This window comes from Spermophilus citellus (genome assembly GCF_964194105.1).
Source record: "Spermophilus citellus genome assembly, chromosome: 15".
Lineage (NCBI taxonomy): Eukaryota > Metazoa > Chordata > Mammalia > Rodentia > Sciuridae > Spermophilus > Spermophilus citellus.
The window spans coordinates 52,523,759-52,535,913 of record NC_138195.1 but is presented as its reverse complement, the minus strand read 5'-3'; the positions used below and the strand labels follow the sequence as shown (position 1 = coordinate 52,535,913).

Sequence of the window (12,155 nt, the reverse complement as noted above, 5' to 3'; positions counted from 1 at the left end):
AGGGACAGCTGGTCTCTTCTGTAGCTGGATCTGATAGGTGGCGGAGATGGCGGAGGGGTACAGGGTGTCATCATTTGGAAGCAGATACCCCAGAAGAAGTGGACACAGAAGTTACATCTGGGTCCTGCCCTTTACATGCCCTGGCCCTGGCCCTCCTTCTCTGTGCCAAGCTGTCTTCATCCCCACGACCAGTTCTCTGCCTCTGTTTTGGTTCAGCTCAAGCAGGTGGCTGCCATTTGCTAGTGGCAGAGACCCACAGGATGAGAGTTCCCCAACCACGGCCTCGACCCCCTCTCTCACTCCATTACCACCTTCCTCTATTCCCCCAGCTCCTGACACTTAAGATGGAAAGAGGCTTGGATACTCCCTCTGACAAATGGCATGCCATGTGTCTCTTGGGGAAATTACCGGAAGATGTGCTTTCTACAGCATGTTGACTCCAACCCAGGAGGGCCCAGGAGCTGCACTGAGCAACAGCGAGGAAGGGGAAAGCCACATTTCACACCATCCAGCTCTCTTCTGGGCTGTGTGTCCACACCCACACTCCACTCCATACCCCTCCCACAGCCCTACATGTACATACCTTGATGGCTTCTTTTATCTCATACACATCAAACAGGACTGGAGTCTTCATCAGAGCCAAGATTGTCTTCTCAAAGTTTCCTGACAGCTCAGACTTCAAGTCTTTGATCAAATCCTGATTGCATTTTCAAACAAACAAGACAAGGACATTTTGAGAATCCACAGAAGGTGACTCACAGGAACAGAATCCCAAATGGGACAGCCACATCATGGACATCACAGGGAAGAAAAGCCTGTTTTCAGGGACAGGACTGAGCTGCAGAGCCTGCAATTATACAGGATGCCCACCACTGGGGGCACACCAAGGGGAGCGCTGGGCCGGGCACTCACCCATCCAATATAAACATGATTATTTTTGTAAGGTTCAAAGTTCTAGAAGTTGAAAATATACCCCCTTTTGCATTTGTTCAGTTCACAAATCTTTTCTTCCAAAACTCCTTTGTCAGCTAAACCTCCCAGGGTGTCATGAAGAGGGAGGGGAAGGGACCCTGAGGCTGGGTAGGGCTGGGGTAGAAATGAACTATGCATGGTGTCAGTGAGTGGTGGCAGAGCCAAGGCTGCAACCCAGCTGTCCACATGCCTCTCACCAAGCCTCACTACACTATGGACTCTGGGGGTGCTTTCTCCAGGCATCCTTCACCTCTAAAAGATGTTACCATCTGGGGACGACCGGCTGGGGAAGATCAGGAAATGTCCTAATGCAGTTCACTGTCCATTAGATGTCCAGGTCCACTTGGCCCCAAGGAAAAGTGGGTCTATAGGCCATGCTTGCCTCTATAGGGACCAGGGCCCACTGTCCTCGCCCACCCCCCACCCCATAACTCACCTTGCCATAAGCTGTCTTGAAGGACAAGAGGATCTGTTGCCGCTGCTTGTTGGAGCGACTCCCCAAGCAGTCGATGATGGCCTGCTCATCAGTCCCTGGGGATGAGAAGGTGGGAGTGGGACACGGGATGCATTGCAGGTGATAGGGACGTTCTGTGATTACTGACTCCTGGCCTGGGGCCGCTAATTCTCCTGGACACCCCTACACTCCCAAGCCCACCTTTCCTTCCAACACCACTGGGGTCAGGTTCGCCTCCCGCCAGCCACCTCAGCCCACAGAACCATCGTGAAACTGCTCAGGGATTTGGGGCACGGGGTGGGGTGTGGACTGGAGCCTCCCCAGGTCTCTCACCAAAGCCCTTCATGGCCTTCCGTAAGACCTCGGCATCTCGCAAGGGGTCAAAGCCAGAAGCATCTGTGATGGTGCCTCGGTTTCCAAACTACTTGGACAAAGAGTTGCAGGTAAGATGACTCACTCTGGCTGTCCAGTGCCAAGACTGTCCCACCCCAGACTCTGGTACCACTTCTCTCTAAACCTGGGGGAGCTCAAGGAGCCCAAAATAAACAGTGCAGAGGGCTCCACATTGAGTCTCCCTCAAGTGGATGTCACCTGTCCTTGTGTTCTGGTACAGGTTTCTTCCCGGCTTCTGTGGCTAGGAGCCCTTACAACTGGGTCCTGCCGCTGAAAATCTGCCCTCCACCCCGGTCCTCCAGGGCTGGGCCCAGGTCCTGAAGAAGGGCCCTTGGCCTCTCCTCCATGCCTAATCACATCACGCATGGAGCACACATCAGGACAGTCCTGATGGACGGCCAGTCCACGTGACCCTGGAGATGCCAGCACCCAGCCCTCACAATGGTGGGTGGCCTCTTAACTGCTTCTTGGGACTAGCATTCATTCCCTGTCCCTGTCCCTAGAGGCCATGCTGCCTGACTACTATACTGCCTGCACAGCCAGCAGCTGTACAACCCCAGTGAAATTGAACTTCCCAGTTGCTATTTGACTTATAAATGCCTCCCAGAGACTCTTGTGTTAAAAGGACTTTGCAGAAAGCCTGCGGCACTAGTGGGAAGTGGCAGCACCGTGAGGAGCCGGGGCCTGGTGGGAGGAAGTTAGGTCAGTGAAGGTGTGCCCCGCCCCTTCCTCTCTGCTCCCTGGCTACTACGAGGTGACAGCTCCACTCCAAGCACTCTGCCTTGATACAGGCCCCAACAACAGGCCAAGTGACCATGGACTAAAACCGGGGGTCCAAATACATCCGGCCTCCTTTAAGCTGCTCGTCACAGGTATTTGCCAAAATGACAGCTACTGCACAGGCTCAACTGTCTCTTGATGAGCCGTCCTCCCAGGCGGGCTAGACAGACGGCTATGACACAGTGAGGAGATGTGCTCAGAGAAGAGATGGGAAGGACGCGGGGAGGCAGGCTGGAGGGTGGCATGGAGGTGGACAGGGAGCAGAGGGGACCCTCTGTCTAAAAATAGTCACCCAGCACATAACACCAGCCCTGTGCTTGGCTGCTTTGCCACGTAACCATGACAATGAACTCTAGGCTCTGCAAACATGAACCGTTCTCCAAAATGAGCCAAGATCAACCCTGGAGGAACTGCCAACAATTTTCCCAGCCCAAAGGGGATTTTAAGAATCCTCCAAAACCTGTCTGGGAGGGCCCATCGAGGGGACTATAGGGCATGAGCCTGGAGACCGGTGGCCTGGGTAGTTCTGAAAAATTCACACAGCCCAGGCAGTAAATCACAGGAGGAATGAACAGCACCCAACTTGCACTTGAAGCCAACTGAGAGAAGCAGGCAGCTCCCACAGGCCTAAGGCATGGCCCCAGGGGAGCCTGTGACAAAGTGATACTCTGTTCAAATAAGCAGCAGCAAAGGCCCAAGCCCTCCAGCACCTCCTGGCCTTGCTGCCAGAGGCCACAGGGAGGTCTCCAGTTTTGGGGTTCAGGTCCCAATCAGCACTCACCTGAGCTGGGGGGACAGCAGGAGTGACAGTCCCAGAGCTTGAGTATCCTGGGTAGCTTGGTTGAGGCTGCTGCCCTGGTGGTGGCATTGGTGACTGCCCAGGGTAGGTCATTGGTGGCTGCCCAGGGTAAGCCCCTGGGGGCTGCTGCCCAGGGGGTGGCATGGGCTGGCCTGGCACAGGGGCCCCTGGGTATGGTGGATATGAGGGCATCCCAGAGGGTGGGTTTCCTCCAGGGGGCGGGTACATTCCATATGGAGGAACAGGCTGCTGGGCTGGAGGGGGCTGCCCGAAGCCCCCAGGAGGGACTGGAGGGTAACCACCCCCAGGGGCCCCAGGGTACATGTTTGGCACGTTGGCTCCTCCGAATGTCCCAGACATGTTGGCTGCCTGCAAGTACACAAAGCAGAGCCTGAGACCCCCAGCCCACAAAGTCTGGTGGCGCTCCGATGGTCTACCCTTCCCTGGCCTGGGCCCTGCCGGCTCCCAGGAGCCTCATTTCAGGACCTTCCCACCAAGCCCTGCTACCTAAGCTCTTCTCATACCTGAGCCGACTTAATACAGCACCTCCACCGCAGCTACATGACGGATAATCACACCCACAAAGTGGGCTCAGAGACGGGCACATTTGTTCAAAGCTACAGAGTCAGCAAGTGGTGCAGCTGGGGCTCTGACCTGAAGGTCTACATCTAAACCAGACACCTGCCACCCCCAGTGCAGAGAGACGCCTTCCTTCTGTTTCCAGCCAGACCCACTGGCTGAAAGGTAAGAGCTCATAGCCCCAGAAAGCAAGAGGGCCCTTTCCTGCAGGCTGGCCACCGGCTCTGCAAATGAGGCCCAGGAGGATGTGTATTCACAAGGATAAAAGCCCGGATCCCCGACACCTGTGTCCTGAGACCTGGGCCCGCCTCCATTTCTCGCCCCGCACTCACCTCTCCTCTCCAGCTCACTGTCCCTGAGCACATCAGGCCACAGCAGCTCAGAATCTACAGTCCCTAACATCCACACGGCATATCCCTTCCCTGCTTAGATCTTTGCTCAATACCCGCTCCCACTCTGACCCACCTTAAAAGATGGAACCTCTACCTTATAAGCCGTATCCCACGTCACCCTACCCATTCCCAACCCTTCTTCCTGGCTTTTCTTGCTTCCAAAACCCTTCAATACAATATCATCACGTGGTTACGTCAATGTCTGTGTCTTCCCAACAGATGCTGAGTGCATCAGGGCTGCGATTTTTGTTGTTTTATTTGCACACCCCTAGTACCTAGAGCTGGGCCTCAGCAGATCTAGGTGTGCGCTGGTTGCCGTTTCTACACCTGCTGTCAATTTTTTAAATATATTTTAGAAGCAAAACAACAAATAAAAGTAATGTGTCTGCCCACTCTCCTGCCATACATCCACCCAGGACCAACCAGACAGATCTCCACGTGTACACACACGCATGCACACGCAGACACCTGTACACAACACTCTCATGTACACACACATGCACAAATATGTGCGCGCACACACACCCTTCCCTCTGGGCCCTGTGCTGAGCTCGTAAGAAGGTGTTCCACGAACTTCCATGAAGGCATGGCCCTTACTCAACCCCCAGGGCTGAAAGGACCCTGAGAGACCATCAGTCCAATTGTGCTGCCCTTCCACTCATCTGACAGAGGGGGACGCTGAGGCCCAGAGAGGCGGTGAGGAGGTGGCAGAACGCTGAGGAAAACCCGCGTGTTCTAACATACAGCTCAACACACTCCAGCTCAGGAGCCACAAGGGGCCAGTGCCCTGAGCCCTCTGGCCACACAGCTACAGCCCCACACAGCTACACACAGCTACAGCCCCAGGAGCGGCCTCAGGTGCTGGACTCACCATTCCTGAGAGGTAGTCCTGGTTGAACTGCCCGGCGTAGTTGGCCACGTTATCCAGCCCGATGGGGGGCATGCTGGGTGGGGGGTAGCCAGCTCCGCCCCAGGCACCACCACCTGAAAACAACACCGAATGTCTACAGTGATGTGCAGGCTCGGGGGTGAGGGGTCCTGCGGGTTTGGCTTTTTGCTCTAAGTCTATAAATGGCAGAGACAAGAAGGACGACAAGATGGAGGAGATAGAGTTGCATCGCGGGACACTAACAGACACTAACCAGTATCCACAAGGAGATAGTAGAGCCAGCTGTGTGTCCTAGGGCAAGGTTCTCAACCACTCTGGGCCCATCTCCTCTGCCGAAAAATGGGCACAATGCCCAGTGTGTGTGTCCAGCTGCTGCGATGGGGAATAAGCTAATGCCTGGGCAGTGGCTACATGTGGCCACTGGACCCGGTGGAGGCTGCTGCCTGGCAGGTGCACTCCTGCCCACGGCGGCCTCGCGTCCGGCTCTTCAGTTCCAGGGCTGTGGGATACCCAGGGACCATCCTGCCCTAAGACACCCGCCTACTCTCCCTCCTGCTGCTCGGGCTGAGCAGCCATGTTGACAGAGGTGGGGACGGCAGGATTTCTGCGGAGGAGATCGGGGCCAGTGTGGTTAAGCTGGGGGTGAGCAGCTGCTTCAGCAGAAGTGGCCCGGCTCAGCCCTGAGGTGAAAGTGACAAGTGACTGAGTCTCCTCCCCCTTGGGCTTGTCTTCACCTGTTGAATGGGAGGGAGGAGGGAGGAGGGGCACAAATGGCCTCCAGGTTCCTCTGATGCTTAGACCTCAGCTCCAAAAGTGTGTGATGCGGGCTGTGTCCCCTGGGGCAAGGGGCAGTACAGCTCGGACTCCGTCTGAGGGAATGTCCCTGAAATGGCCCTTGCCTCCCCTTCATTCCAGAAGCTCCCACATCTCCTTTTCTAGTGTGGGGACCAAATTTCATTTCAGGAAAATGAGGGCCCAGGGCCAGGGCAGAAGAGCCCTAAGTGTAAGACAAGCTTTGCTTCTGGGGCAGGGTTCAGATCACCCACTGGGTGGGGCAGCCTCACCCTATAACACAAGGCTTCAGGCAGCTGCAGGGAATGACCCGTGACCCCCATCATCTGCCTCCAGGAGACAGCCCCTACTTCCTCCCTGGGGGAGGGCAAAACCATGCTCCCCCAGCCAGGGTGGACGCTCTGGAGGGCACCCAGCCAGAGCCTTTGCCTGCCAGGCTCATGAGCAACTGGGTATATGGTGAGTCTGTCATTAGTAGCCCAGAGAAGGAGAGATCTTTTTTTTTTTTTTTTAAGAGAGAGAGGGAGAGAGAGAGAGAATTTTAATATTTATTTTTTAGTTCTCGGCGGACACAACATCTTTGTTGGTATGTGGTGCTGAGGATCGAACCCGGGCCGCACGCATGCGAGGCGAGCGCGCTACCGCTTGAGCCACATCCCCAGCCCCAAAAGAAGGAGAGATCTTTGAAGTCACTTTGCAAAGGAGAAAATGGAGTCTCAGAAAAATAAAGGCATTTGTCTTTATCAGCTAATAAGGTTAGAGACAGTCCTGGTGTGGCCCAGGGCCTTCCAGACCCAGTTTCAAACCCAGGCTTCCCCAAGCCTCAGCGTGGGTCCTCTCTAGGCCCTGCCCGCCCTGGGGAGGTCCCCTCTGTTGTCCTCGCCTCCTGCAGGTTGTGCTCAGGGGAGGACAGGGAGTGAGGAAAGTCCCATTCCTCCTTCCCCACTCCTGGCCCACCCCACCCCGCCCCTCTTACCTGGTGCAACTGGGGGGTAGCCACCAGGAGGTGGGGGATAGCCTGGGTAGCTCATGGCTAGATCTGAAAGAGAAGAGAAAGCACACTCAGGTGTGTCCTGGGCGTCCTCACCAAGCAGGCTTGCTGGTCAGCTACGAGAGGACAGCAGCCATGGCCACAGCTGCAGGAGTTGCATCAGGCTGGTGGCACAACCCAGCTTACTCGCTCCCTGTGGGGCCTCAGAGCTGGGCCTCAAGCTCGGACTGTGGGCCAGGCCCCGAGCCTAGGCCACAGGAAGACTCACCACCTGGAATCTTCTCAAATCCTGGACAGCCCTCTCACCCACATTTCCCTCCAGCCTCAGGGGACAAAGGTGCAGCGTGTGTCTGGACCTGTCCTCTGACCTCAAGTGACAGAGAAGAGACCGTCTCCTTTTCAGGGCTCCAGGTCCAGGTGTCTTCCTCTTCCTGTGCCTTTATCACCATCCCTCCAGCAACAGGGGAAGTCAGAGGACCCCGTCTCCCTGTGGCCAGCCTACAACCCCCAGCTGTCCACTGCTACTCCCATCTTGGGTCTGACTGAGGCTACACCTTCCAGTTTCCAACCACTAGTTCATCAGGCAAGGGACCTGGCCAGTACAGAACTGTCCTTCCTAGAAACAGAAGGGCCCTGCACGGGGATTTTACCTGTTGTGGAGCCCAAAATCAGGGCAGAGGGGACAATGCCCTTCTGTTCATGATGATGAGGCCATTGCAGGTCACTTCGAGTAAGTGACTTACTTGCTGATAAGATAGTAAGGGGAGGAGAGAGTCTGGAACCCATGACAGCTGCAGGACACCTGTTCTCACAGCCCCTCCATACACAGACCCTTGGCAATGCCCATTGCCTAGGAGGGACACAGATCAGCCGCCACACCAGCCACTCAAAAGACTCAGTTCCCCTTTATCCACTCTGAAGAACCAGACATGCTGTTTTTAAGGAACTGAAGGGCTCTCAAGGTGCCACGGGTCCCCAGAAGGCGATCCAGGTTCTCAGCCATTGGGTGTGGTCGCTTGATTTGCTCAGTGGGTCCAGAAGTGACCAGAGGCAAAGCAATGGGAAGTCAGGTGGTGCTTTAGAGGTCTTGGAGAGAGCTGGAACTGCTACCTGCACCTTGCAGTTTACCATCTGGTCCAGATGACCCTTCCCCGTGCAGTTTACCATCTCTCTGAACATCTGGCCCATGCACTGCCTGGGGCATGGTATGAGTCATCACCCAGCAGCCAGGTGACCTATCAGCAGGAAGCCCCGCTGGTCCTGCCTTCAACCTGCTCCTTCAACCCAGATTCTGATGGGACCCTCAGGCCTCCCAGGGAGGAGGGAGCCTGGGTGGGGACAGGTGACCCAGGAACCTTCTGACTGTAAGGAGCTGCCTGCAGCAGGATGAGTTGCAATGGTCACTTGGCATCTGCCCCTCCAGAGATAGCACTGGACAGGACTTCAGGGCACCAAAGCACAACTGTATTCTTCTATTCCTCTTCCTTACACCAAATAAATGTTCACTAGGCTGGAGATTTAAACCGTAAGCAGCAGTCCTAAATCCCAAAGTCACAAAATAGAGCTTCTGCATTATCAGAAACAACCTAAAGACATAATAAATGATTAACTTATGGAGAAGTTATACAATTAAAAAAAGCCAGCTACTCAGGAGGCTGTGGTTTGAGTTCAAGGCCAGCATGGAAAACACAGGAGACCCCCATCTCAAAACAAAAAAGAAGAGACCAATAACCATTAGAAAAATTGAAATGATGTGGATGAAACGCGTTCGCCTTCAAAAGGTGCTAAGAAAAGCAGCAGAGATACCAAAATTAAAAATAGCACCTGCTTTAACCCAGTAATTCCACTAGACATTTATCTCCCAGAAGCACTTGGCCCTGTAGGAAATGATGTAGGGCCATGGATTTACTGTGGTATTACCTGTAACAACAGAAAACCCCTCACCACCCAACATCTGGTCAAACATAAAACACAACAGAGTCCTACAACACACCCTTCAGATTTAGCCAGCTGTCTCTCTATGGGGATCATTTCATGTCCCCACTATTCACCAAGGTACAGGGCAAACTGGTAATCAAGAAACCAGAAACACACAAACTAAGTGATGCCGGTAAGTACACGAACCCAGACCACCTCTGGAGTGATGAACAAGACTCTGGGAACCCTGGTTGCCTCTGGAGGGGAAAGCGGGGACTGGAAGTGAGGCTTGCTGTTCCCGCACGCACCCTCTGCATTTCTGCCACACATGTACTACCCACCAAAACACAGCTTTGAAAAGGGCTTAATGCAGGCGGGCACTTCTGACCACACATCAGGCCACTCCTTCCTGCCACACAGATTCATGGCTGTTCTTCCAAGATTAAAATAACTCACATAGGGACACTCAGACTTGGCATCAGGACTCCAGGCCTGTCAGCCACACAGCACTGCCCACCTCTCTGGATGGCCATGCATGGGTTTTCCTGGGTGATGGAGCCCGTACGGGATTCCTGTTAAATTTCCCTTGTAGATCCTGCCATGGCTCCAGTCCACTGAGAAACCCTGCATCCTGACCCACATCACACCTCAGCTCTTGCTCCCTTCACTTCCCAGCTGCAGATCTGATGGGAGTGGCACCTGTGCTCTTCTTCCCAGGAACAGGGGCCAGCCACTTCCTGACCCATCATGCTGACAACTCCCCACCATGGTATCAGACACGGGGACCCAGTGCCCCCCTAAAGGTGTCACAACCCAGCCCACATCCCCACCACGTTCAGATGAAGGCTGTAGCAGCTTATCTCTCTGACAGTTGCAGGGGAAGCAGGGGAAACATAAAGTGGCCAGATGGCCTGGGGTGGCCTTTAGGCCTCACCTTGGACCTCACCTCCCACCCATCTGGCCCCCAGTCTCCGTTTCAGAGGACAGCCACAGAAAACAGCACTGTGAGCTCCAAGCAGCAGACCTGCCTCTCTCCCACATTCATGAGGATCACCCTGCCTCCTGGACCTAGGCCTCTCTCCTGTCCTTGAGCAAAGAAAAAAGGTGCCTGGGGACTGGGCTGTGGCTCAGTGGTAGTGTGCTTGCCTAGCATGAGTGAGCCCTGGGGTTCAATCCCCAGTGTAAGGAGAAGAAAGAGGAGGAGGAGGAAGAAGAGGCAGAGGGGTAGGGAAGAAAGGAAAGGGAGGGAGGTGCATGAACCTGGGGACATGCTTCACATTACTGAGTGAGTCTGCTAGCCAGGGAAGGTCCCTCCTTCTATATGCCCACATATGATCACAGCACCCAGACATGGGGCCTCACTGGAGAGGTTCTCCCACCTACCAGGCAGCTGACCTCTTGAGGCTGACCTCCAGCTTCAATTCTTTTTTTTTTTTTTTTTTTGGTCCTGGAGACCCAGAAGTTCTTTACCACTAAGCTATAGGCCCAGTCCTCTTTATTTATGTTGAGAGAGAGTCTGGCTAAATTGCTGAGGCTGACCTTGAACTTGTACTTCTCCTGCCTCAACTTCCTGAGTTGCTGAGATTACAGGTGTGGGCCAACACGCCTGGCAGAACTGCTCCAATTTTTAGAACCTGCCTTTGGGAAATCTCCAGCCTCTGGTCCTGACTCTCTGGAGGACTTTGCAGCACAAACACCCCCTTCCTTCCTGCAACTGTGCACTGATTTCATTAAGCTGTGGCCACTGTAGGTAAGAGTTTGCCTCAATAAAACAGTCACCGGTGGGGCCTGTTACCACCACCCCCACCCCCGACTGCTGGGTCCCATTGCCATAATCCAGCATCAGCAAGTCTGGGGCAGGGCCCAAGAAGCTGCATGTGCGACAGACATACTTCCATGTGATGCTGCTGGACCATGGGCCACACTGGAGCGACACTGCTTCCCCATGCGTGAGCATCACCAGGAGAACTCGGGAAACACTGGTGCCTCCGCGCCAGGCACCCGGGGCCCTTGAACCTGAGGTGGGCCCAAGGATATGAAATGTAAACATGCACACACCAACCCGAAGCCCCAGGTTCTGATGAGTTGGTTCTGTGGTCCACATGCTGGAAAATGCTCCTTCCTTCAAGGTACCTGACCTTTCTGGCCTGTACCATGTGCTTTCTCTTCCAGCAGCAGACTGAGAAGACACACTCATCCCAGCAGAACCAAACTCCAGGGCACTCGTGAAAGTCGAAGGAAAGAGTTGGGGGCGTCGAAGGGACTAGCAAAGGGCCTGTTCCCTGCAACTGTGAATAGGTGCTCAAGTACACCAGTAAATTTCAAGGGCCCCACACAGACACTCTCCAGTCCTCATACACAGGAAGCCAGAAATGCATGTTGTGCAGGAGGCTGAACCACCCAGAGGGAGTTTGCTTCCCACTCCTGGCCGTCCCCCCCACAATGGGGAGATGGACACCAGGCCTCCAGCCAGCAGCAGGGCTGGCCTGTGCACATCATGTGGTGGCAGTACCTTGCCTGGCATGAGTATAGAGATGGCCTGCCTGGAGGAGCAGCAAAGGCTCACACAGGACAGAACCTACACTGGGTTAATGCTGAGAGGCCCGGACAGACGAGAAGGGATGCCTTCCTGGGATGACCCTCCACTGACCTTCCTGGGCCTGTGGGAATATTCATTTATCCATTTGTTTTTTAAATATTAAATCTTTAACCTGCTTTTACACAAAATTTAAATATGGATAGTTCAAACCATAGTGTTCTGATAATCCTCGATGCTCTGTTCTGTAAAAGAAAAGGAACAGCACACATCCCCTAATCCCAGCTACTCAGGAGGCTTAGGCAGGGGGATCCCTGGAACGCAGGGGTATGAGGCCAGCCTGGAAAAACAGAGAGACCCTGTCTCAAAAAAGAAAAGAAAAAGAAGCCACAGAACAACAGAAAATATCTGCAAAAGACACCTCTGACAGATTGTTAGCCAAAATATACACAGAACTATTAAAACTCAACAAGAAAACTAAACACATAATTTTTTAAAAAGTGGGCAAAAGACCTGGACAGACAGACACGTCACCAATGAAAGATCTACACATGACAAAGAAGGATATGAAAAGACAACATGCCAATAAGGAATTGCCAATTAAAACAATGCAATGCCACCACAGGCCTGTTACATGGCCATGGTCCAAAACACTGACAGC

The 12,155-nt window shown here is 54.0% G+C and overlaps 1 protein-coding gene across 4 annotated transcripts in view; it reads right to left on the bottom strand.

Moving 5' to 3' along the window:
- The window catches only part of ANXA11 (annexin A11), a 45,577-nt gene that overhangs the window by 10,670 nt on the left and 22,752 nt on the right, over positions 1-12,155 (bottom strand). For 2 of the 4 annotated variants that reach the window (XM_081268853.1, XM_081268851.1), the window contains exons 2-7: positions 7,027-7,089; positions 5,241-5,353; positions 3,381-3,767; positions 1,760-1,847; positions 1,409-1,503; positions 584-697 (exon numbers count right to left, since the gene is read on the bottom strand). In XM_081268853.1, coding sequence (XP_081124979.1) covers positions 584-697; positions 1,409-1,503; positions 1,760-1,847; positions 3,381-3,767; positions 5,241-5,353; positions 7,027-7,081 — 852 coding nt within the window. In that variant the 5' untranslated portion in view covers positions 7,082-7,089. Of the gene's footprint in view, positions 1-583; positions 698-1,408; positions 1,504-1,759; positions 1,848-3,380; positions 3,768-5,240; positions 5,354-7,026; positions 7,090-7,409; positions 7,499-10,850; positions 10,975-12,155 lie in introns of those variants that run through there. The other 2 variants (XM_081268850.1, XM_081268852.1) reach the window with 2 other exon arrangements.